The sequence below is a fragment of the Orycteropus afer genome, unplaced genomic scaffold, assembly GCF_000298275.1.
Source record: "Orycteropus afer afer isolate SDZICR_OR568_19922 unplaced genomic scaffold, OryAfe1.0 scaffold00199, whole genome shotgun sequence".
NCBI lineage: Eukaryota > Metazoa > Chordata > Mammalia > Tubulidentata > Orycteropodidae > Orycteropus > Orycteropus afer.
The window spans coordinates 932,461-955,637 of NW_006921786.1; the positions used below are offsets into that span (position 1 = coordinate 932,461).

Here is a 23,177-nt window from a genome sequence, read left to right on the forward strand (position 1 = left end):
CTGCCCTCACCTGCCCCTGTTGACCCCGGGGCCTTCATCCTTCCAAGCTAGGTGGGGAGGAGGTACAGCTAAGCTTGGAAGATTCTATATTTTGGAGTAAGTTCTGCAAGTAGGGGGGTGGGGTGGGGGAGATGTGAGAAAGTGACAGGCAGGGCAGAGGAAACGGCATGTGCAAAGGTTTGCAGGTGAGGAGGGTATGGGATCATTCATTCGTCCATCTCCTCTACTCTAGTGAAAAGACATTACCTATGGCTATCAGCCACCCTGTCTGTCAGTTTGTTGTACTGTGGTGGATTGCATGTTGCTGTGATGCTGGAAGCTGTGCTACCAGTATTTCAAATACCAGCAGGGTCACCATGGTGGACAAGATTCAGCAGAGCTTCCAGACTAAGACAGACTAGGAAAAAGGCCTGGTGATCTACTTCCAAAAACTACCCAATGAAAGCCCTATGAATGACAACAAAATATTGTCCAATATAGTGCTGGAAGATGAGCATACTAGGTTGGAAGGCACTCAAAACGGAACCCCTGAGACTATGACCTCAAGGCTAGAACTGAACTCAACCCTGTGGCTCAACTTTCAGCCAAATGATAGGCCTACAAGGTGAACAATAATAACAGAGAGATACACAATCATTACAACAGCCAACCATGTGAGATCCAAAGGGCAGCCTTTACCCAGGGATAAAGCTAAGAAAGCAGGATGGGCTAGGAAAGAAAGATGAAGGGAAAAGTTACACACGGGGAGGAAGTCGGAGGAGTGCTGTTACATCGTGGGGATTGCAATGAATGTCACAAAACAAAATACATACATACATACATATATATACATACACACACACACTCACACATACACAATAACAATGGACTCAAATATACCAATGATCATGAAGATAACATAGGATGGTCAATGTTTCCTTCTGTTATATGTAGGATTGCTATGAGTCAGCACTGACTTGAAGGCAACTAACAAGAACATGGTTGTCCGTGGCATCCTAACTACCAATGTAATGAACTACTTTTCAGCCCTATCTTATTGGGCCTTTCTCTCACTTTTCAAATATGAATCAACTCTTGCCTTTTTGAAACTCCCTGTGCCTTTGATAAAAAGGAGTGCTGGTAGTACAGTGGCTGCTAACCAAAATGTCTGCAGTTCAAACTCACCAGCCCTCCTCTAGGAGAAAGATGAAACAGTCTGCTTTTGCAAAGATTTATAGCCAAACTATGGTATATTTACATAATGGAATACTATGCAACATTAAAGAATAATAAAGGGTATATGAATCATCTCACAATGTGGATGAATTTGGAGGACATTATGCTGAGTGAAATAAGTCAATCACACAAGGACAAATATTGTATAACTCCATTATTGTAAAAAGTCAAGGAAAGGTTTACTCAGGGAATGAAATTCACTTTGTTGGTTACTGGGGAAGGGAGGGAAAGGAAAGGAAAATTTCAGACTACTTGGGAGTCACATGTTGATTTGGGTGAGGAAGGATGGTATGGGAAGAGTCTGTGGCCAGCATGGTGACAATGGGGAAAGGGAGGACACAGAAACATGCATAAAAGATATAGACAACAGAGGCAAATATTATTACTGTACTACCAGTGGAACCAAACACTAGGCTATGGGTGAATGCATAGACAGGTGAGAAGATTATGTAGGGGTAGGCAAACAGGAATAGACCCAAGACCAAGGATAGATTTGGCTGAAGATAATCTTACATATGTACTCATGCTACAAAATGATCCACATATATTACAGAAGTAACACAAGACAAGGTTGGAGTAGCTTCACAGAGACAACCAAAAGCCTTGAGAAAGAGAATCACTGGGCCTGCAGGCTCGGGACCATAGTCTCAGGAGACATGATTTCAATTGGCACAACATAATACATAAAAATCTTGTTCTACATCCTACTTCGGTGAGTAGTGACTGGGGTCTTAAAAGCTTTTAAATGGCCATCTAAGATGCAGCTAGTGGTCTCCTCTAGCTTGGAGCAAAGAAGAGTGAGGAAAACCAAAGTCATTTGGAAACAATTAATCCAAAGATATAATGGACCACGAGGACATCAGCCTTTATGATGCTGAGACCAGAAGAACTAGATGGTGCCCCGCTATCAATGCCAACCACTCAGAAAGAGATCAAAACTGGAGATCTTGGTTAGAGTAGGAGGGAAAATATGGAACAAAATTCAAAAATACAAAAAATGACCAGAATCACTAATTAGACAGAGATTGGTGGGCTCCCTGAGACCATGGCCCCTAGTTATCTTTCTGGCCTAGAAGTGGATTCACATCCATGGATTGGCTTTCAGCCCAACAGCAGAAAGACCTACATGCAGAACACCTACCCCAGGGAAATACACCCACCCTAGGGAGATGCACCCTTAAATCAGTCAACCATGAAACATCAGAGGGGCAGCATTCACATAGAGGAAAGCTGGACAGACAGGAATGCATAGATAAGTCGGGCACAGGGAAGTGGTAGTCACAGGGAGGAGTGGGGAGGAGAGTTTTTTATGGTTGGGGATTGTAATCAGGGCTGTGAAATCAATGTGCATGAACTGTTGAATCTAAAACAAATCTGCTTTGTAAATTTGCACCTGAAGCACAATTAAAAAAAAAAAAAAAAAAGATTTAAAACCTTAAAAGCCCTGTGGGGCAATTCTATTCTGTCCTATAGGGTCTCTATGAGTTGGAAGTGATTCCAAGGCACTGTTTTTTTGTTTGTTTGTTTTCTTTTGGTTTTCTGCCTTTGATAAAAGCTTTTCTCATGGTATATGGGCTCCCTCTTCCTTCTTAAGTGATGGCATAAACCCAGGCACCATCGTTGGCCCTCTAGTCTTCTCCCAGACTCTCTCCCTCATAGAACCGATTGATTCTCATGGTTCAACTGCTGCCTACATCCCAGCAACACCGACTTTATCTCCTACCAGCTGTCCTCCGTGGCTCCATATTGACATAGCTCACATGTACCTGGAAACTTGCTTCTCTTTTCCTTAAACCTTCCCCTTCTTTGTGATTTTTTCATTTCAGTATTGGCTTCCATTCAGTCCACCAGGCTAGATGCTTGAGAGTGATTCTTGACTAGTACCTGATGGTACTATGGTCCTTTATAGCAATGACAATGTTAGAGCTATACAGGGTATCAGATAGAATAACACTTTCATCCAAATTCCTCTCTCCTTCAAATTTGAAGGAGTCTACTCTGACTCATATCCTACTTCCGTAGTGATACTGCCTCGGAAACCCAAGGAGGGGTCGCTATGAGTCAGGTATGACTTGACGGCACATAACAACAACAACAACAACTCTGACTCATGGCAACACCATGTGTTATGAAGTAGAATGGTTCCATAGGGTTTTCTTTACAGAAGATTGCCAGGCCTTACTTCTGTGGCAGTGTTTCATGGGTTTGAATTGCCAACCATTAAGTTAGTAGTTGAATGCTTAACTCTTTGTGCCACACAAAGGACATTAAAATTAGCCAAGCACACATCTGCTTCTCCACTTATCTATGAGCCCTTTGAGGGCACGATTCATTTCTTCTTCCCTAGTGCCCCACACAGACTCAGAACATAACTGACGCTCAGTGAGTATTTGCCAAATGAATGAGTGAAAGAATGATCAGGTAAGTTAATATCCCAGGGTTTGAAGAGGGAAGAAATAATCAGCAACTAAGCAGGGCCAGTGGAGGTGAGGGCTGCATCACCTCCTCTCCATCATCTTCTTGAACTCTACTCTCATCAGGTACCCCCTGCACATGGCCTGGGTGCGTGTCATCAGGGTGACCAGCTTCTCATCTCTCATCTCCTCCAAAAGGCCCAAAAGTCCAGCTTTGAAAAACACCTGAACAACATTTAAAGGAGAGAAGAGGCCCCACTTAGTCCTCAGTAGGTGTTCAACCTGGGGTTATACTCACCCTGACCCTCAAGCGTCAGGGCCCTAGGTTGGGGAGCCAGCAGTCCAGCACTCAGAATCTCTTTTTGGTGAGTCTGGTCTCCATAATTGCTCCCCCTTGGTCATGAGGGGTCCTGTTCCAAAGTGTGGTTCAGGACCCACCAACCAAGAAGGCTTGATTCTGACAAAGCTTGCATGCAAAGAAGCAAAGGCAAGTCCAGAAAGTGATTGCAGAGCTGGATACTGGCCAGATTCAGAGAGGTGCCTGAGACTTTCTACTTATCTGAGAAAGCTCAGTTTCACTCTCAGGTCCACTTCACCCATCCAAACTGCAACAGCAGAGCTTCCTCCCCGCAAGACGGTTCAAGAAACAGGGAACTCCGTGAGGGTCAGCAGGCTCCTGCTTGGTGGGATGGATGTTCCTTAAGCCCTCCCTGCCCTTTTCTAGGGGGTAGAGCTTTGGAGTTAGATGAGTTTAAAACTGGCATTTGCCATTCGCTATCCTTGTGATGGAAGCTCTGGTTGGTGCAAATGGTTAACACACTTGGCTTCTAACTGGAAGGCTGGAGAGTTGAGCCCTCCCAAAGCACCTCTGTAGAAAGTATTGGTGATCTATTTCCAAAAAAAAAACAGCCACTGAAAACCCTATAGAGCAAAATTCTATTGTGACGTACATGGGATTGCCATGAGTTGGAGTTGACTTGATAGCAACTGGTTTTATCCATGTGATTTTGAGCAAATTCTTGCCCTCTCTGAGCCTCGGTCTCCCTCACCCTCACAATACCATGACAAGGTGAGTGCCCTCATCATCACCATCCCCCCACCCCAGCATTAGAGAATATATATGGAGAGTTGTACAGGGCTTGTGCTCATGGGATCAGTCAGTGGTGGCCATTTTGTTGCTTACAATTATTTCTCTAGGTCCTCACTCTCCTTGCAGTTATTTCTCTGTTCTCCTTTCTCTTTAGTTCTTTCCTCCCCTCTAGGGGTCCCTTTTCTCCAGGACACTCCAGTTCCCTGTTGCTTTCTGCTATTGCTCAGTGAGGATCAGGTTTCTAGTCTAAGCCTCTAAACCAGTTACCATCAAGTTAATTCAGACTCATGGTGACCCCATGTGTGTGAGAGTACAACTGTGCTCCATAGAGTTTTCAGCAGCTGACTTTTCAGAAGTAGATCTCCAGGCCCTTCTTCCAAGGCACCTTTGGGGAGACTCGAACCTCCAAACTTGTGGTTCAGCAGCTGAGCATGTTAACAGTTTACACCACCCAGGGACTCCTGATATAAGCCTCCAGACTCTGAAAAATCAACTCGGAGATGGAGATCTCTTTATCTGGAATGCAGAGATCTGAGTGAGAAGGCAAGTGATAGCCAGATTGACCTGAAGGGGAAAGAGCCTTTTTTGCTTTTGGGTGCCCTTGAACTACTTAGCAAACAGGTTAGGACTGTGGGTTCTAGAATTACATGGAGGAGTCCCTGGAATTTCAGCAGAGCTGTTCTCACCTTGGTGTGGCCAAACCTGTACTGTTCCCGGTCCACATCAATGGAGTTCAGAAGTTTTTCAGAAGCATTCTTGCTATCAATAAACTGTCCCTCTGGGATGGCACTGGCATTGAGGATCCGGTAACTGAGGAGAGTGTGTCACAGGTCAGCTCCTGGGCTGCAGGCAGTGAAGTGTGAGTGGGTGGAGAGAGGAGACTCTGGCTACCTAGCCATAGGCAGAACCAGGAGAACACTCCCTGAGGGCCTTCCCCCTGCCCCACCTCCTCAGGGCTGTGCCCCTGCCCCTCCCTGCTCAGGCCCAAAATCTTCTCAACCCTGTGAGTATCCCTTACAGCCATTCTGTCGTGACTTTGGGTCAGGAAGACCACCTTTCTCATGCATAAGGCTGACACTGGGGGAGGTAGTGCTGAATGTACATGAAAGGGGACTGGGGGCAGAGGGGGACAGAGAGTCTGTCTTGACTCCAGAGAGTCAATGCAACTTGAGTGACAAGCATCTGTCAGCAAATGGCCTGGGACACAGGAAACCAAGAACACACTTCAGTCTCACTTGAGCTGTCCCCTGGGAGGCTGATAAGGCCTAACTATGACTTAGATCTCCCTGATCCATTTGGCAGTGAGAGTTAGAGCCATGGTCCCACTTGAGGGATAAAATTTCCTGAACAGATTCAACCCCCAGAAAATCCCCATGCCTTACTAGAACCTTCTCCTGATCTTGCCTTGGGAGGAAATGGAATTTGGAACAGCTGGTCTGGGGAGGGGACATCTAGGAGTTGATTCCAGGCAAAGGGGCTATGGCAGGAGGGGGAGACTAATAAAAGAAGTAAGCTCAACTGAGTACACAGCTAGAATTTTGTTTTCAGAGGAAATGGTTCTTTTCTGACTCAAAAGAACCTTGAGACCAACTGTCACCTGCAGACCTCTGGTCCTCCTACCTCTGGAGGGGCCTCTTTACCCCTGACAAAGATGGGCTTCAGGGCTCAGATGGCAGGTGGAAGGAGCGAGTCTAGGGCAGTGGTTCTCAAGTTAGGGCAATTTTACCTGCTCCAGGAAATCCGGCTGTGTCAGGAGACATTTTTGTTGTTTTCACAACGGATTATAGACACCTAGTGAATAGAAGCTGGGGATGCTAGCTTCACGCTCACTTTGGGTAGAGGACTATCCCCCCAGCAAAAGATGAAGCCCGTGAAAATCCTGGGGGGCTCATGGGCTCACCATACTCCCTAAACAAGGAGTGCCTTTGGGGGGTGCAAAAGGCATCGTCAGAAGGAAAGAGAGATACAGTCCAACAGACGAACCGTTGTTTGAAGTCAGCATAGAGGATGCGACTGGGGAATCCTTTCCTGCAGATCCGGATGCCCTCGAGGACCCCATTGCAGCGTAGCTGGTGCATCACCAGGTAGTGGTCCATCACACCTGGGAAGAGAGGGTGTCAGAGTATTGGTGGCTTCCTCATTGTTTGTCTTTGATGGTCTGAGGCACATAAGACATTACAACACACACAGACTTAGTGGAAAGAGTAGGTGCAAGCTGTCAGAAGGAGTGGAGTTATGTGGATTGAGCCTGACAAGAAGTCTACTATGGATTACATTGTGTGTCCCAAAGATATGTGTCAGGATCCTAACCCCGGTATCTGTGGATGTGATCCTGTTTAGAAAGAGGATGTTTCTTTTGCTATGTTAGTGAGATCATACCAGAGTATGACATTTCCAAACCTAGTCCTTGATGAGTTATAAAAAGACTAAAGGAGACACATAGACTATCCCAGGAGGAAGACAGACACCATGTGAGGATCATCTACTAGAAAGAAACCAAGGATCACCAGAAGACCCTAGAAACTATGAGATTGGCTTGCAGAAGACATTCGTCAACATGGCTGAGATCCTGGTTTGGGCTTTTAGCCTCCAGAACTGTGAGAAAATAAATTTCTGTTTCTTAAAGCCATCCATTTGGAGTATTTTTTTTTTTTTTTTTTTTGTTATGGCCACATTAGGCAATGAAGACAAGGTCCCACATAGAGATAATCCCAATTTCTTGGGGAGACTCTAGTACCCCATAACTATAGAAATAAAAGACAAAATATTGATCTTTATCCTACTCGTGGCTCATAATTCTGTAGCTAGTCCCCAAGGAAGGGCAGAAGTGTGGAGTGCCCCTTGAGTTGGCCCCTTGGCCTCTGGCCAGCTCCCTTGACCTCTCCTCCAGGAAGGAAGTACAATCTGCAGTCTGTGCCTTTAGGGGGAGAAGAAAATCAAAGGAAAGAAGAAGGAGGTCTGTGGTAGGACGTGGAGACAGATGACCCCAGGGCAGTCATCTGCTAATGGTTTAGCACCTGCTCTGGGAAGTGGGGGGAGCACTAAGGCTGGGGTGGAAGAAGAGCCAGACGGATAATACCCCTGGGGAAGGTGACATGTCATTCTCGGTACTCAGCCTGGGTTCGGCAGTCAGGCACAAATCAAGATGGTGCTGAGGAAATGCTTAGGTCTTGGGACTGACTGAGGGGTTAGAATAGAGATAATATGGCTTCTTATCATGGATACCCTAAGTTGCTGGAACCACCATCCGTCGGTCAGTTTGTCACATTGTGATGGCTTGCATGTTGCTGTGTTGCTGGAAACTATGCCACCAGTATTTCAAATACCAGCAGGGTCACCCATGATGGGCAGACTTCAGTGGAGCTGTCAGACTAAGACACTGAGAAGAAAGACCTAGCAATCTGCTTATGAAAATTAGCTAATGACACCTCTACGGATCACAGCAGAGTACTATCCAACATAGCGCTGGAAGATGAACCCCTGAAGTTGGAAGGCACTCAAAATATACAGTGGCCACAACCATGGACTCAAGCAAACCAGTGATTGTGAGGATAGTGCAAGACTGGTGAGTCTGTGGGTATTTTAAATACCAGTGCTATAGCTTCTAGCATCATAGCAACACGCAAGCCTTCACAATACAGCAAACAGACACATGAGTGGTGGTTCTCTTGTATAAAATGGAGACAACTATCTCTCTCTTGTAGACAATTGTTGCAAGGATTAGAGAGAATATAACACTCATTGCCACTAAGTGAGTTCCAATTCATAGTGACCGTAATATCTATATGTATAAATCTGTATGGAAGCAGACTGCCACATCTTTGTTTCTAGGAGCAGCTGATGGTACAAACTTCTGATGTTTTGATTAGCCGCCAAGCATTTAACCTACTGTATCACCAAAGCTCCTTAGAGATAATATAACAGTGTCCATTATACAGTATGGGTTCCCCAAACAGTTATCATTATTGCTATTTTATTATGGGGTACCTAAGATGATTATTTTCCAAGGGCAGTTGTTTATAACTTTGGAGGAAGGGGGCTTTCAACTCTCTTAAGAATCTTATGAAAGCTATGAACCCAATCTACCTATATACATACGTACAGTAACTGAGATATGATTTTAGATAGGGTATGCAGATAAAATACAGGATTCCTAGTTACATCTATCTGAATTTCAGATAAACATGAATAACATTTTAGTATAAGCGTATTACATATTATTATATATTATATATATATTATATAAGTATATACTTATATTTAGTATAAGTATATATTGCATGGGCTATACTTATACTTACTAGGAACTCTGGTAGCATAGTGCCTAAAGCACTTGACTGCTAACCAGAAGGCTGGTGATTCAAACCCACCAGCCACTCCTCAGAAGGAAGATTGAGCAATCTTCTTCTGTAGTGATACTGCCTCAGAAACCCAAGGAGGGGTCACTATGAATCAGATCCAACTCGATGGCAGTGAGTTTGTTTTTTTTAGTATACTTATACTAAGACATGTTTTGCTGTTTAACTGAAATTCAAACTTATTTGTTAAATCTGGCAACTCTATTTCATAGAGTACTTTCTTTGATAAATGATAAGGGCTATACCCCTTTCCTCAGGGAAACACATGCACACACATGCACATACATGCACACACACAGGGGCTCACAACATTTTGCATACATTTCTGGAATTCCTGTTCTGATAGCTTTACTCACCAGGAGTCTTGGTCTCATTGGGAATCAAACACCGTACAAAGTGAGGGTGTGTGCTCCTCAAATTGGTCATCAATTTGTTTAAATTTTCCTGGGAAACCAAAATAAGCACATTTAACTCAGCAAATGTCATTTCACTGGGCAGGAAACCAGTTGAATGTGGAATCTGCTGAAACACAAACCCTGAACACTGCGGACACAGTCTGGAAGGAGGAGCCCTTCTTCTTTCCGCCTTTCTTGCTTCCTCCGGAGTCACCTGGAGACAGACACATAGAGGCATGTCAGAAGCTGCCCACGGGACATAATTGAACTGAGAGTATAACTTAGATGGAATTCCTGGGTGATGCAAACCGTGAGTTAACATGCTTGGCTGCAACTTGAAAGGTTGGCAGTTGGCATCTGCCCAGAAGTACCTCAGAAGAAAGGCCTGGCTATCTATATCCAAAAAATCAGCCACTGAAAATCCTATGAAGCACAGTTCTACTTTGACAAACATGGGGTAGCCATGAGTCAAGGTTGATTTGCCAGCAATTGGTTATAACTTATATTCTGTGAAAGCAGAGTCCTTTCCTTTAGAAATTAGACATGAAATCAAACTGAACAATTGGCAAGCTTGTAATGTTCGTATTGAAGACTGTAGTTTCATGAGTTTAGCCCGTTTTATTCTTGAATCTCTGTTTATCTTTTAAGGATGAAATACCTGGAAATAATAAAATTGTATTTTCTCAGGAATATTCATTCTGTAAGTCTTTTTTTTTCTTTTTCCTCCCCTTTTCCAGAAGAAACAATTCAACTTGCCATTTTTATTTGGAGCTAGTGACAGTCAACTTTTTTCTGAATGGCTTAATTTCAGCCTTAGCCTCCAAAACTTAATCAGGATTCAGTCTTGGAGGAATGCCTTTTCTCACTTTCCTCAAACTCCTCTCACTCTTCAAGGTCCTCAAAGTCAAGCAGGGATGTATATGTAGGGGGAAGGGAGAGAGCAAAGCAGGAAAGCCACTTCCCCAGTTCCACATCCTTATTGATCTTATATTTAGAGTGTTGGTGTTATCCTTAAGTGAGATTATGTAATACACTTACAGAGATACCTTGACTTCATTCAAAGAAGATGATGTCCATTATTCAAGTTTAAACTTGTGTCCATTCATTGTATTCCATGACCCAGAGTTCATTAGAAATTAATTTTTATAAATAATCCTTTAATTATCTATTAAGTGATCAGGCTAGTTGCCACCAAGTCAGCTCTGACTCATGACAACCCCATGTGTGTCAGAATAGAATTGTGTTTCATAGGGTTTTTTTTTTTTAAAATAATATTATATTTCGGTGAAAGTTTACATGGTAAATAGGTTCCCATTCAATATTGTTGGCATGTATTATTCAGTGACATTGGTTACATTTTTTTGTCTTTCTGTTATTGCTCAGGGTTTATTTGTTATTACAAAAGTCTGGCATCCGTGAGAATTTTAAATTCTCTTCTGCATTTTCCCTCTTTTGATCAGGATCCTACTATAGAATCTTTGATTAAAATGTTCAGTAATAGCAGCCCAGCACCATCCAATTCTTCTGGTCTCGTAGCAATGTAGAGGCAGTTGTTCATGGAGACAATTAGATACATATTTCATCTCCTCCTCCTCCTCCTGATTCTCATTCCTTCTTTGTTGTTCCAGGTGAATAGAGCAAATTTTTGTGCCTTAAGTGGCTGGTTGCAAGCTTTTAAGACCCCAGACACTATACAATGAACTAGGGATAGAGCAGAAGAACTAAACATGTTATTAGGACAATTAACTGGGATGTCCCATGAAACCATGACCTAAACCTTCAAACCAAGGAACCAAAGCCCATAAGGTTTTTGGTTGTACATATGTTCATAAGCAGCCTCAGTGGGTACTCTTCTTTTTTCTTTTGGTCACTGTTGGAAATATATCTATCCCACAACTTTTGCCAGTTCAACTTTTTTAGGTATACAACTTATTGACAGCAATAACAATAATTGGCTGTGCAATCCTATCCTTAATCAATGATATTTCTCCATCACTGTTAATCCCCATTTTCCCCCTCCCTTCTGCCCCTGGTAACCATTAATAAACTTTGGTCTCTATACGTTTGCCTTTTCTTCTCTTTTTATATGAGTGAGATCATACAATAATTGTCCTTTTGTGGTTGATTTATTTCACTCAGCATAATGTCCATGAGATTTTCAATGGCTGATTTTTTAGAAGTAGATTCCAGGTGTTTCTTCCAAGGTGCTTCTAAACCCACCAAAGCAAACTCACTGTCATTGAATTGGTTCCGACTTACAGCAACCACTCCTTGGGTTTCTGAGGCAGTATCACTATGGAAGTAGATTGCCCAATTTTCCTTCTGAGGAGTGGCTGGTGGGTTTGAACCCCCAGCCTTCTAGGTAGCAGTCAAGTGCCTTAGGCACTATGCCACCAGAGCTCCTAAGGTGCTTCTGGGTAGACTCAAATCTCCATCCTTTGTTAGCAGCCAAGCATGTTAACCACTTGCAACACACAAAGACTTCATTTAACAACAGCTTATATTATATCACGTAAGTTTCAAGTTAAAAGCATTGATTTATTAACTGTTTGCATTTAAAATGGTCCATATTTTAAAATGGTCCATAATTTTTAATGGAGTCCATGGGTAGCACAAATGGTTAAGTGTTCAATTATTTGCCAAAAAGTTGGTGGTTCAAATTCACCCAGAGGTGCCTTGACAGACAAGACAGGCCTGGAGATCTGGTTTTGAAAGGCCTTGAAAACTCTATGGAACAGTACTATTTTGTGCACACAAGTTGGATTTCACTTAATGACAACTAACAACAGTAACAATTTTTAAAACTTTATTTCGACAATTCACACACACACATACACACACATATACACTGAGAACCTTGAAAACCGGTAGTGGCTGGTGCCACCACTTTGGAAAATTAGTCTGTCAGTTCCTGAAAAGGTTAAGCTTAAGTTACTATATGACCCAATAATTCTATCCCTAGGTCTATACACAATAGAAATGAAAACATATGTCTACATAAAAACTTGTACACAAAAGTTCATAGCAGCATTATTCACAATAGTCAAAAAGCAGAAGCAATCAAAATACCCATCAACTGATAAATGGATAAACAAATGTCATATAGCAATACAATAGAATATTATACAGCCATGAAAATGAATGATGTATTGATATATCCCACATCATGGATAAACTTTGAGACCATTACACTGAGTGAAATAAGTGAAATACAAAAGGCCACATATAGTGTGATTCAATTTATATGAAATGTCCAAACTGGCAAATCCAAAGACATGGAAAAGAGATTTATGGTTGCCAGGGGCTGGAGACAGTGGGAATGAGGAGTCACCATCAATGGGCTTGGGTTTCTTTATGAGGTCATGAAAATATACCACAATTAGATAATGATGATGCTTGCATAACCAGTGAATACACCAAAAATCACTGAATTATATACTTAGAAAAGGTAAATTTTATGGTATGTCAATTGTATCTCCAAAGGAAAACTATTTTAAAACATGTGATACTGCAGGAGATCCTGGATAGAGTAGGAGAACACTGTGTAACAAAACTCAAAATCATAAGCAAAGACCAGGTTTACTGGCCTGATAGGCCCTAGTGAGACCCCTGAGACTATGGTCCCTAGTTAGCCTTCGCTTGGAATTGAACTCACTCCCATAGCTTCCAGCCAAACAATAGACAAGCATATAGGGTGAATATTTACCAGGTAGATATACTACTGTTGTTGTTGTTGTTATGTGCTGTCAAGTCGGACCCGACTCATAGCGACCCCTCCTTGGGTTTCCAAGGCAGTATCATTATGGAATTAGATTGCCCAACCTTCCTTCCGAGGAGTGGCTGGTGGTTTAAACCACCAGCCTTCCGGTTAGCAGTCAAGTGCCTTAGGCACTACGCAACCAGGGCTCCTAGGTATACTACTTAGAACAGTTAATCATGGGAGCACATAAGGGCAGCATTTGTACAGGGAGGTAGCTCAGGGGGGCAGGCATGCATTGGAAAGAAGGACACAGGGAAGAGGTAACTACAAGGAGGAAGTGAGAAGAGAGCTGTTACATTGTGGGGAATTGCAGTCAATGTCATGAAACAAAATGTGTATGAACTGCTGTATGGAAAATGAATTTGCTCTGTAAATTTTCACCCAAATGACAATAATTTTTTTTTTAAAAATATAGTACTAGCAATCTTGTTCAGAGTTAGAACCTTTCCAGAAGTTGATCTCTCAAGGAAGAGAAATAATAAGAGTGGGAGAAAGAAAAATAGAGATCAGAGACAGGCAGATAAATCAAGCTCAACCTGAAGTTTATGTTTGACTCCTGATTGTTATGAGCAGATGAATTATGAGCTATTACACAGAACTTTCCACAGTAATAAATAAATACATAGATAGATAGATGATAGATAGATAGATAAAAGATGATATGACTTTACCTGCTTCTGTACCAGCATAGTTGGAAAAAAGGAAGGACAGCAACTTCAGTGAAGACTTCTGGTATAACCCAACCACAGTCTCGTTCAGAGGGTCTTTGTTCTTGTCAAGCCAGCCAGCAATGTTGTAGTCCACTGTGCCGGCATAGTGCACCAGCGAGAAGTGGGCCTCGGCCTTGCCTTTGGTGGGCTTGGGCTTCTGGAAATTGTTGGACTTGCCCAGGTGCTGGTCATACAGCTTATTCTTGAAGGAAGTGTCTGTTGCCTTGGGGAACATGCACTCCTCCTCCAGGATAGAGAAGATGCCCATGGGCTAGAAGGAGGATAACAGAGACTATGCCTCAGCATTTAATAGGGAGCTCTGGTAGCATAGTGCCTAAGACACTTGACTGCTAACCAGAAGGCTGATGGTTCAAACCCATCAGCCACTCCTCAAAGGTTGGGCAATCTACTTCTGTAGTGATATCTCCTTGGAAACCCAAGGAGGGGTCATTATGAGTTGGGTCCAACTCGATGGCACACAACAGCAACACCACCACCAATGTTCAAGGACAGTTGTAGAATTCTCGCCTTCCATGCAGGAGACAAGGTTTGAATGCTGCCAATGCACCTCAAACGCAACCACCATCCACCTGTCAGTGAAGGCTTAGTTGTTGCTGTGATGTGGAACAGGTTTCAGTGGAGCTTCCAGACTAAGACAGACTAGGAAGAAAGGTCTGGAAATCTTCCAGAAATCAATGAAAACCCTGTGGATCATACTGGTCTGATCCACAACTGATCCTTGGCATGGCAAAGACCAGGCAACATTTCATCCCGTGGGCGTTGGGTCACTATGGATTGGGGGATGATGGCAGCTAACAAGAGGAAGAAGCAAAGAAGGCAATGTCTTTGATGCTATCACTCTTATGTTCAGAATACTGAACACTAGGGTTGATGTCATCCACTGTGGTAACTCATTCTGTCACACAACCCCGTGTGTGTAGAACCAGCCTGTGAATCCCTATTTTGTGGTAGAGTGACTTGACCCTACCTTACCCCTATGCAGGGCCGAGTGTCAGGCCATGCTGCCCTGCCACTCCTGGTTGTGCTCTTGCAGCTCTCTCCAGCTCCTGCCCTCTCCCATTGGCCAAGGTAAAGACCCTCTTCTCTGCCCAGTGGTGGGTGATGCACTTTGGCTGGCAGGTGATGGATATGTCTGTGTTGTGAGGTAGTAGGGGTTGTGGTGGCAATGAGTTATTGCACTGGGTGATGGATGATACCAACCCTAGTGACACCAATGCCTTGGTGGCCCCTCCACCTGCAGCATCTACCTACCCACCATCACAGTCACTGCCACCACCTCTGCTGTGGACCCTGGGGTCATTTGGTTTTACTCCCTGACAGTTTCAGGGGGTGCAGTCCACACCCACTGTCCATAACAGCAAGGCTTTTGGTCTGTTTGGTGTAATATGTATCCCAACCACCCAGAATAGTGCTAAATCTATAATATGTGTTCAATTAATACTTGTTGAACGAAAGATCACAGGATGAAACTATGTGTATGCAAATGTAGCTCACTTTTAGCAATTGATGTTTAGAAATATGAGGTTACATGTGAAGTCATAAAGCAATATGATCAATGTTTAAAACATTAATAAAATAATCAATTAATAATAAATGTCTGAATTTTTCAATAGCTACTTAGGAAGATATAGTCATTACAACATTACTAGCTCTCAAAATGTATGGAAGTCTCATTTTAAAAGTTTAGTCTCATCCATTGTTTTCATAGTAACCTCCCTCCAAGAACCACACTGTTCTATGCACCCTCCTCCTTGGGTCTTTGGGCAAATCAGATAGGTAGGAAAAGCCATAGTCCCTGTTGAGCCTCTACTCATGTTCTTGGAAATAGCTGAGTCCTCAGAACTTAATCACCCACGCACCTCTTTAGGTGTCTGAACAAATTCTGAGTGCTTTCCAAATGTTTACCTGGTCTGCAAAAGGAGTTTCAGCTATCTGAAGGCTCACAATGGAGAAGTGGGACTACGGACACCAACTTATCAACAGAGAAAAGTTAGAGCAACCAGATGATGGTCCCAACCAAGGAGGAGTTCTCCCTGGGAGGCAGCATTTCTCTACCTTCTCAATGAGCTCAATGCAGGCAGCCAGGTCCATCCCGAAGTCAATGAACTCCCACTCGATGCCTTCCTTCTTGTACTCCTCCTGCTCCAGCACGAACATGTGGTGGTTGAAAAATTGTTGCAGTTTCTCATTGGTGAAGTTAATGCACAGCTGCTCCAGACTGTTGAACTGGTATTTCAAATACCAAAAAATTAGAGTGAATTTGGAAAATCCAGTGGGAGTGCAGTAAAACAGATGCAAAGCAGAAGGGCCTTGTTAGGCCAGTTGTCTACCCAAACAACTCACATCAAAGATCTCAAAGCCAGCAATGTCCAAGACCCCAATGAAGTACTGTCGGGGCTGCTTGGTGTCCAGCTGCTGGTTGATGCGGGTGACCATCCACAGAAACATCTTCTCATAGATGGCCTTGGCCAGAGCACCCACTGAATTGGTCACCTTGAAGAAAGATCACCCACTCAACCCTCTAATTAGTATTTTTATGCTTGTATTAAGTTGCAGCTTATGAAATTGATGTCTTATAAGTCAAAACCAGTCAGATATTGACAACTTCATATTTCTTGATATGTATGCACAACTCATGACATTCCCCTTCTTTGAGAACCATCCCACTTACAAAGAGAGTTTTCTAACAGCCATGCTATAATGCATCACCCTTGATCCTGAACACATTAATTTGACCAAGGGTGGACACTCGATCTAAGTTGGGTTAATCAGAGCGTCTCTGCTGAGAATTTGGAATTGGGATCAAAGACACTGGTTTCAGTCTCAGGGTGAGACTGAAATAATGGAGATATAAACTTGGGAGCAATGGGGTGATCGTAGGCAGGAGAGGTGGAGAAAGCTTATCAGCCTGGTGGGGACACAGGAGAGGAGAGATCGCAGCCACATAGCTCCAGAGAAGGACCTGGAGAGTGACTGCCTGGCTCCAGAGGGTTTTTCAGCTTATGGTTCCAGGGAGCTCTTGTGGCATAGTGTCTAAGGCAATTGACTGCCAGCCAGAAGGCTGGTAGTTCACACCCACCAGCCATTCTTTGGAAGGAAGACTGGGAAATCTACTTCCGTAAAGATACCACCTCAGAGGGGTTGCTGTGAGTTGGGAAAGACTCAATGGCAGTGAGGTTTTTTTTTTTTTTTTTTTGGTTCCAGGCTCTCATGGGGCCCAATAGCTCTCCTTGTGTTCCTTGATTTATCTTTGAAGCCTAAGAATGAATACCCGCTCCATGCTGAAACCACTTTAATATATATGTCTGACACCTGCAACCCCAAGGACTTTAAAGTGATAGTTGAAATAGAAAAATATCCCAGTCACCTGGATTCAGAGCATCTTTGTTACCTGCTGGACATTTTGTCCTTTAGTGACATATTCATTCCCAACCTTCACTCTTGGACAGCACAGGCCTTTCAACATTTCTGCAGAATTCAGGCCCATCAGATATCCAGCTTTGTCAGCCACTGAGGGAAGAGGAGAAAGGACATCATACAAAAAACAAACAAACAAACAAAATACCCCAAAACCAAACCCATTACTGTTGAGTTGATTCTGACTCATGGCAACCCCATGTGTGACTGAGTTGAACTGTGCTCCACCCGATTTTCTCTGCTGTAGTCTATACGGAGGCAGATCAACAGGGCTTTCTTCCATGGAACCAACGAGTGGGTTCCATCCACCAACTTTTAGGTTAGCAGACAATTGTAAAAAACTTGCACCATGCAGGGAGCTCACACAAAAACAGCAGATTAAAATGTCCAGTCAAGCCCGACTCCTTCCAGAAATGTTTTCTATAACCCCTTTTGATGTTTGCCCTAGACCTGTCCAATGATGCTTCAGTCCCATCATCCAAGGGCCCAGATTCTTAAGAACTTTCCATTTGCCTTGTAGATGCACTCCTCAACAGTGATAAAATACAAGACAATGGTGTAAAAGTAAAGGACACACCATTTGGGACAATTGGCAATATATGTTAGGCATCTTTTAATGCATGCAGGGGGCTGGTTAGTGCTGAGAGAGAAGTACAAAACCTTGACTCTGCCCTCACGTGCTTCGAGACAAGTTGGGGAGACAAATTAGTGAAAATCCAGGCAAGTGTTTGTTAAATGGAGTCCCTGTGTGGTCCAAATGGCTACACATTCAACTACTAACAAAAGGTTGATGGTTTGAATCCACCCAGAAGCACCTTGGAACAAAGTCCTGATAGTTTACTTCTAACAAATCAGCCATTGAAAACCATATAGAGTACAGTTGTACTCTGATACACATGAGGTTAGGAGCTCTGGTAGCATAGTGCCTAAGGCACTTGACTGCTAACCAGAAGGCTGGTGGTTCAAACCCACCAGACACTCCTTGGAAGGAAGATGGGGCAATCTACTACTGTAGTGATACTGCCTCGGAAACCCAAGGAGTGGTCACTATGAGTCGAATCCAACTTGGCGGCACCTAACAACAACAACAACACACATGAGGTTGCAATGAGTTAGAATCGACTTGAGTTCAACTTTTATTTTTTAAATTGGTTAAATATTCAGTAAGAGGCTAAATGCGTGCCTTCTCCTTTACCAAATTCTACTCTTTCTACCTCTCCCATTTAGGGAATGGTGCCTTTATTCTCCTAGCCACTTAAACTTGAAAGCTTGGTTAATAACATCATTTTCTCTTAAACTTGCACACCTGTGTTCAAACAGGTACCAAGTTCTGCTTATTTCACCTTCAAAATATCTGGCATCTCCCTTGTTTCCAAGATCTGGGGTATAGTATTCTGGCAAAGAGCCAGGGTTATAGAGTCAGACTGCCTCAGTTCACGTTATGGTTTTGCTTCTTCTTCTCCCCCCTCCCCCACCCCATGGATAGGATGTTTGTTTTAATATTGTGTTGTGGGGTTTATAACAGTTTTAAAACTAAAATATATGGCAACAACAGCTCAAAAGACAGGGGGTTGTTTTTGCTTCTTGATTCCTCAGTTTTATCATCTATAGAATGAGAGATAGTAACAGTGGCCCATGTTGTAGAGTTCTTAGGAAGCGTAGTTGCTATATAGAAGAACTCAGCATATGCTAACTAGAATTAGCATCATCATCAGAATAGTTTAGACCCTGATTATAGCCCCCACTTTCTCCTTTGCCAGTTCTTCTTGCTCCTAATCACTGGGCACATGGCTGCCAAGGCTAGGGAGAAGGGTAAAGAAGAGACTGGTACAAATTACCAGGCTAGTGACCAGAAGGAGCCCTGGGACCCAACCTGATATGTATTGATACGTACCCTAATGTTGCAGGGTCTAATTCATTTTATTTTCAAAGATCCCTATGAGTCTGACTGCTGACAGATTAATTCCAGGTCATAAGAGTTACTTTCCCTGCTACTTACAGCATCAGTAGCTTCCACTGCCTGCCAAATACATTTAAAACCATTTATCCTAGCACTCCTGGCCTTCTCAAACTGAAGCCCAAGTAATCACATTTTATTCTCATCTCTCACAAATCCCTACACATATCCTCTTCCATTTACAAAGTGGGCCATTCTGCTCTTCCATCCCCATCACATTCTTTCCTCTGCCCTCTTGCTCATGGCATTTCCTCTCCTAGACTGCCCTCTCCCACCCACACCTTTCAGAATCCCAACCATCCTTCAAAGTGCAAGTCAGTGCCTATCCTCCAAGAAGCCTTCTCTAATTACCCTGGTCAGGAGTGCCTCTTTCTCTGGACACTCTGAGTTTCTTCTTGTGACTTAGTATGTATCTGTGTGGCAGGCAGGATTCTAAGAGGGCCTCCAAGATTACCACTCATGGTATGCACACCCCATATAATCCCCTCTACTTGAATGTGCATGGTAAGGGACTTGGCTGCTAACCAAAAGGTCAGTGGTTCAAACCCACCAGCTGCTCCATGGAAAAAAGATGAGGCAATGTACTTATGTAAAGATTTATAAATCTTTGAAACCCAAAGGGGCTTGCAATCAGTCGGAATCAACTCCATGGCAGTGAGTTTGGGTTTTTTTTCAAGCTGTTTAGTTTGAGATAATTTGCTATACAACAAGAGCAAGCCAAGATCCTCAGGTGGTACAAATGGTTTGCATTTCACTACTAACCTAAAAAGGTTGCTGGTTTTAAGCCACCCAGCAGTACCATGGAAAAAAGGCCTGGCAATCTACTTCTGTAAGGATTACAGCCAAGAAAACCCTATGAAGCAGTTCTGCTCTGTAACACATGGGATCACCATGAGTTGGAATTGACTCAACAGCAATGGATTTAGTTTGGTTTTAAGAGAAAAATAACACAACCGTTTTGGAGTGTAGTTATTTGTATTTATAAACTGTCTCCTTTACAATCCTTCCAGATTCTGAAGGACAGGGTCAGGGTCTTTTTCATTTTTGAACATGTATTCAGCACAGTACCTGGAAAGTAGTACCTACTTTTTTAATAAATCAGGAGATGTTACAAATTCTGACATACAGAGCAAGGAGGGAGAGAAAAGCAACTTGAACTAGAAATGTAAGGCTATTGTTTAGGTGAGAGGAGGGGACCCCAGGTAGGGGAGGTGTACCATGAACAATGCGAGAAGATACAGATATTGAGTGTGTATTTAGAGATGCCTCATAAATCAGCCTGGCCAGAGAGAAGGGCTCTTTTAAGGCTGGAGCGGGCTTGGAATAGTAGTTCCAGGTATTCATGGAGGTCCTTGAATACCAAACCTGGGAGATGTATTCGTGGGAAATGGGGACTCACTGAGGTTGTCTCAGAGTAATTAATTGGGTGGTACGTGTAGACTCAATAACTGCTATATATTATTGAGATAATACTTCCCGAGTCTTTAGGAAGCAAAATTCATTAGATAGAGAACAGAACAATGACTACAAAGGGATAGGAGGGGGGCACCATGAATTTAAATTTGTTAATTGCTGTGATCATTAATTTTATGTGTCAATTTGGCTAGGATATGGTGCCCAGTTGTTTGTTCAAACACTAATCTAGATGTTTCTATGAAGTGTTTACACATGATTAGCATTTAAATCAGTTGGCTTTAAGTAAAGCATATTACCCTCCACAGTGTGGGTGGGTCTCATCCAATTGGTTGAAGATTTAAGAGTTAAACTGGATATGTGACAGATATATTTACAACAACCAAGAAAAGAATAGCTGAGTTGAGGCTGCTTGTGTGCAACCAAAAACCTCATGGGATTTGGTTTCTTTGGTTTGGAGGTTTAAGATCATAGATTCATGAGACATCCAAGTAAATTGGTCTAAAAATGTGTTTAGCGCTTCTGTGCTATATCCTAGTCAGTTGTGTTGTGTCTGTGCTCTTAAAAGCTTGCAAGTGACTATCCAAGGCACAATAATTGGTTTATTTTCTCCTGGAGCAACAGAGAAAGAATAAAATTCAGAAATAGGATGAGGAGATGGAATATGTGGCTAACTGCCTCCATGAACAATTGCTTCCTTTGCCATGAGACCAGAAGAACCAGATGGTGCCTGGCTACCATTTCTGCACATTTTGATCAAAGATTTTTCAGAAGAATCTGATCAAAAGGGGGGAAATGCAGAAAAGAATTTGAAATTCTCATGGACTACACCCTTTTTGAAGCCATGGGGTCTGGATGAAGCCTTGGAAGTATTGCCCTGAGATAATTTTTAAATAGTAAAGCAAAAATAACTCCTGAAGTCTTCTTAAAACCAAACAATAGTTTAGCTTAACTATTAAAAAATGTCTGTCTTGAGCATTGAACTTTTTTAAGAATTATCTAATAGGATCATAGTGACAACAGCAACTCTAAAGACTAGATAAGAATCTTAGGAGGTAATGAGTTTATGTTAATGGAGAAGCAACAACTTAGAAAATGTGGGTGAGAATGCATTCACAACTCAAAGAATGCAATCATCTTCATTGAATTGTACATGTAGAAACAGTTGCATTGGTTTATGTTTTGCTGTGTATATTCTCAATAATAACTTCAATTTCTTTTCTTTCTTTCTTTCTTTTTTTAAAGAGCTAAACTGGAAGTTTCCTGTGAGAAAATTCTGTCTCCAAATGATAAACAGACTTCCTGAAAGAACTCCCTTCTTTCTCCTACTGACAATTAAAAGAAGTCCATGAGAGCCAAAATATGACCTTGATTATATCCCTCCTGAATTTAGAGATCTAAAGAATAGGTTTGAGGCATTGAGCACCAATGATTAAAAACCAAAGGAATTGTAGGATGACATTGAAAACATCATTCACAAAGAAAGCAAGAGGTCATTAAAAAGACAGGAAAGGAAAGAAAGATCAAAATGAATATCAGAAGACACTCTGAAACTTGCCCTTGAATGAGAGTAGCTAAAGCAAATGGAAGAAATGACAAGATCAAAGAGCTGAACAGAAGATTTCAAAAAGCAGCTCAAGAATACAAAGTCAATGATTATAATGAACTGTGAAAAAACCTGGAGTTAGAAAACCAAAAGGGAAGAACATGCTCAGCATTTCTCAAGCAGAAAGAACTGAGGAAAAAATTTAAGCCTTGAGTTGCAGCATTGAAAGATTCTATGGGAAATAAATTGAATGATGCAGGAAACATCAAAAGAAGATGGAAGGAATACACAGAGACACTGTACCAAAACAAATTGGTCAATGTTCACCTATTTCAGAAGGTGGCATATGATCAAGAATCAATGGTATTGAAGCAATAAGTCAAAGCTACACTGAAGGAGGTGGCAAAAAACAAGGCTCCTGGAATTGATGGAATACCCATTGAGATGATTCAACAAACAGATACCCCACTGGAGGCACTCATTCGGTTATGGCAAGAGATTTGGAAGACAGCTACCTGGCCAGCTGACTGAAATAGATCCATATTTGTACCCATTCCAAAGAAAGGTGATCTCACAGAATGTGGAAATTATCGAACAATATCATTAATATTACATGCAAGTAAAATCTTACTGAAGATAATTCAAAAATGGTTGTGGTGGTATATTGATAGAGAACTTCCAAAAATTCAAACTGGATTCAAAATAAGATGTGGAATGAGGAATATCATAGCTGATATCAGATAGATCTTGACTGAAAGCAAAGAATACTAGAAAGATGTTTACTGTGTTTTATTGGCTATGCAAAAGCATTCAATTGTGTGGATCATAACAAATGGATAATATTGAGAAGAATGGGAATACCAGAACACTTAATTGTACCC

General features: G+C 42.4%; 1 protein-coding gene across 1 annotated transcript in view; it reads right to left on the reverse strand.

Annotated features, from left to right (window-relative positions):
* Positions 1-23,177, reverse strand: part of MYH13 (myosin heavy chain 13) — a 67,286-nt gene that overhangs the window by 28,031 nt on the left and 16,078 nt on the right. The window contains exons 11-19 of the mRNA XM_007948058.1: positions 17,355-17,473; positions 16,307-16,456; positions 16,019-16,189; positions 13,904-14,213; positions 9,613-9,686; positions 9,434-9,521; positions 6,703-6,820; positions 5,406-5,529; positions 3,718-3,854 (exon numbers count right to left, since the gene is read on the reverse strand). Of these exons, the coding sequence (XP_007946249.1) occupies positions 3,718-3,854; positions 5,406-5,529; positions 6,703-6,820; positions 9,434-9,521; positions 9,613-9,686; positions 13,904-14,213; positions 16,019-16,189; positions 16,307-16,456; positions 17,355-17,473 (1,291 nt within the window). The remainder of the gene's footprint in view (positions 1-3,717; positions 3,855-5,405; positions 5,530-6,702; positions 6,821-9,433; positions 9,522-9,612; positions 9,687-13,903; positions 14,214-16,018; positions 16,190-16,306; positions 16,457-17,354; positions 17,474-23,177) is intronic.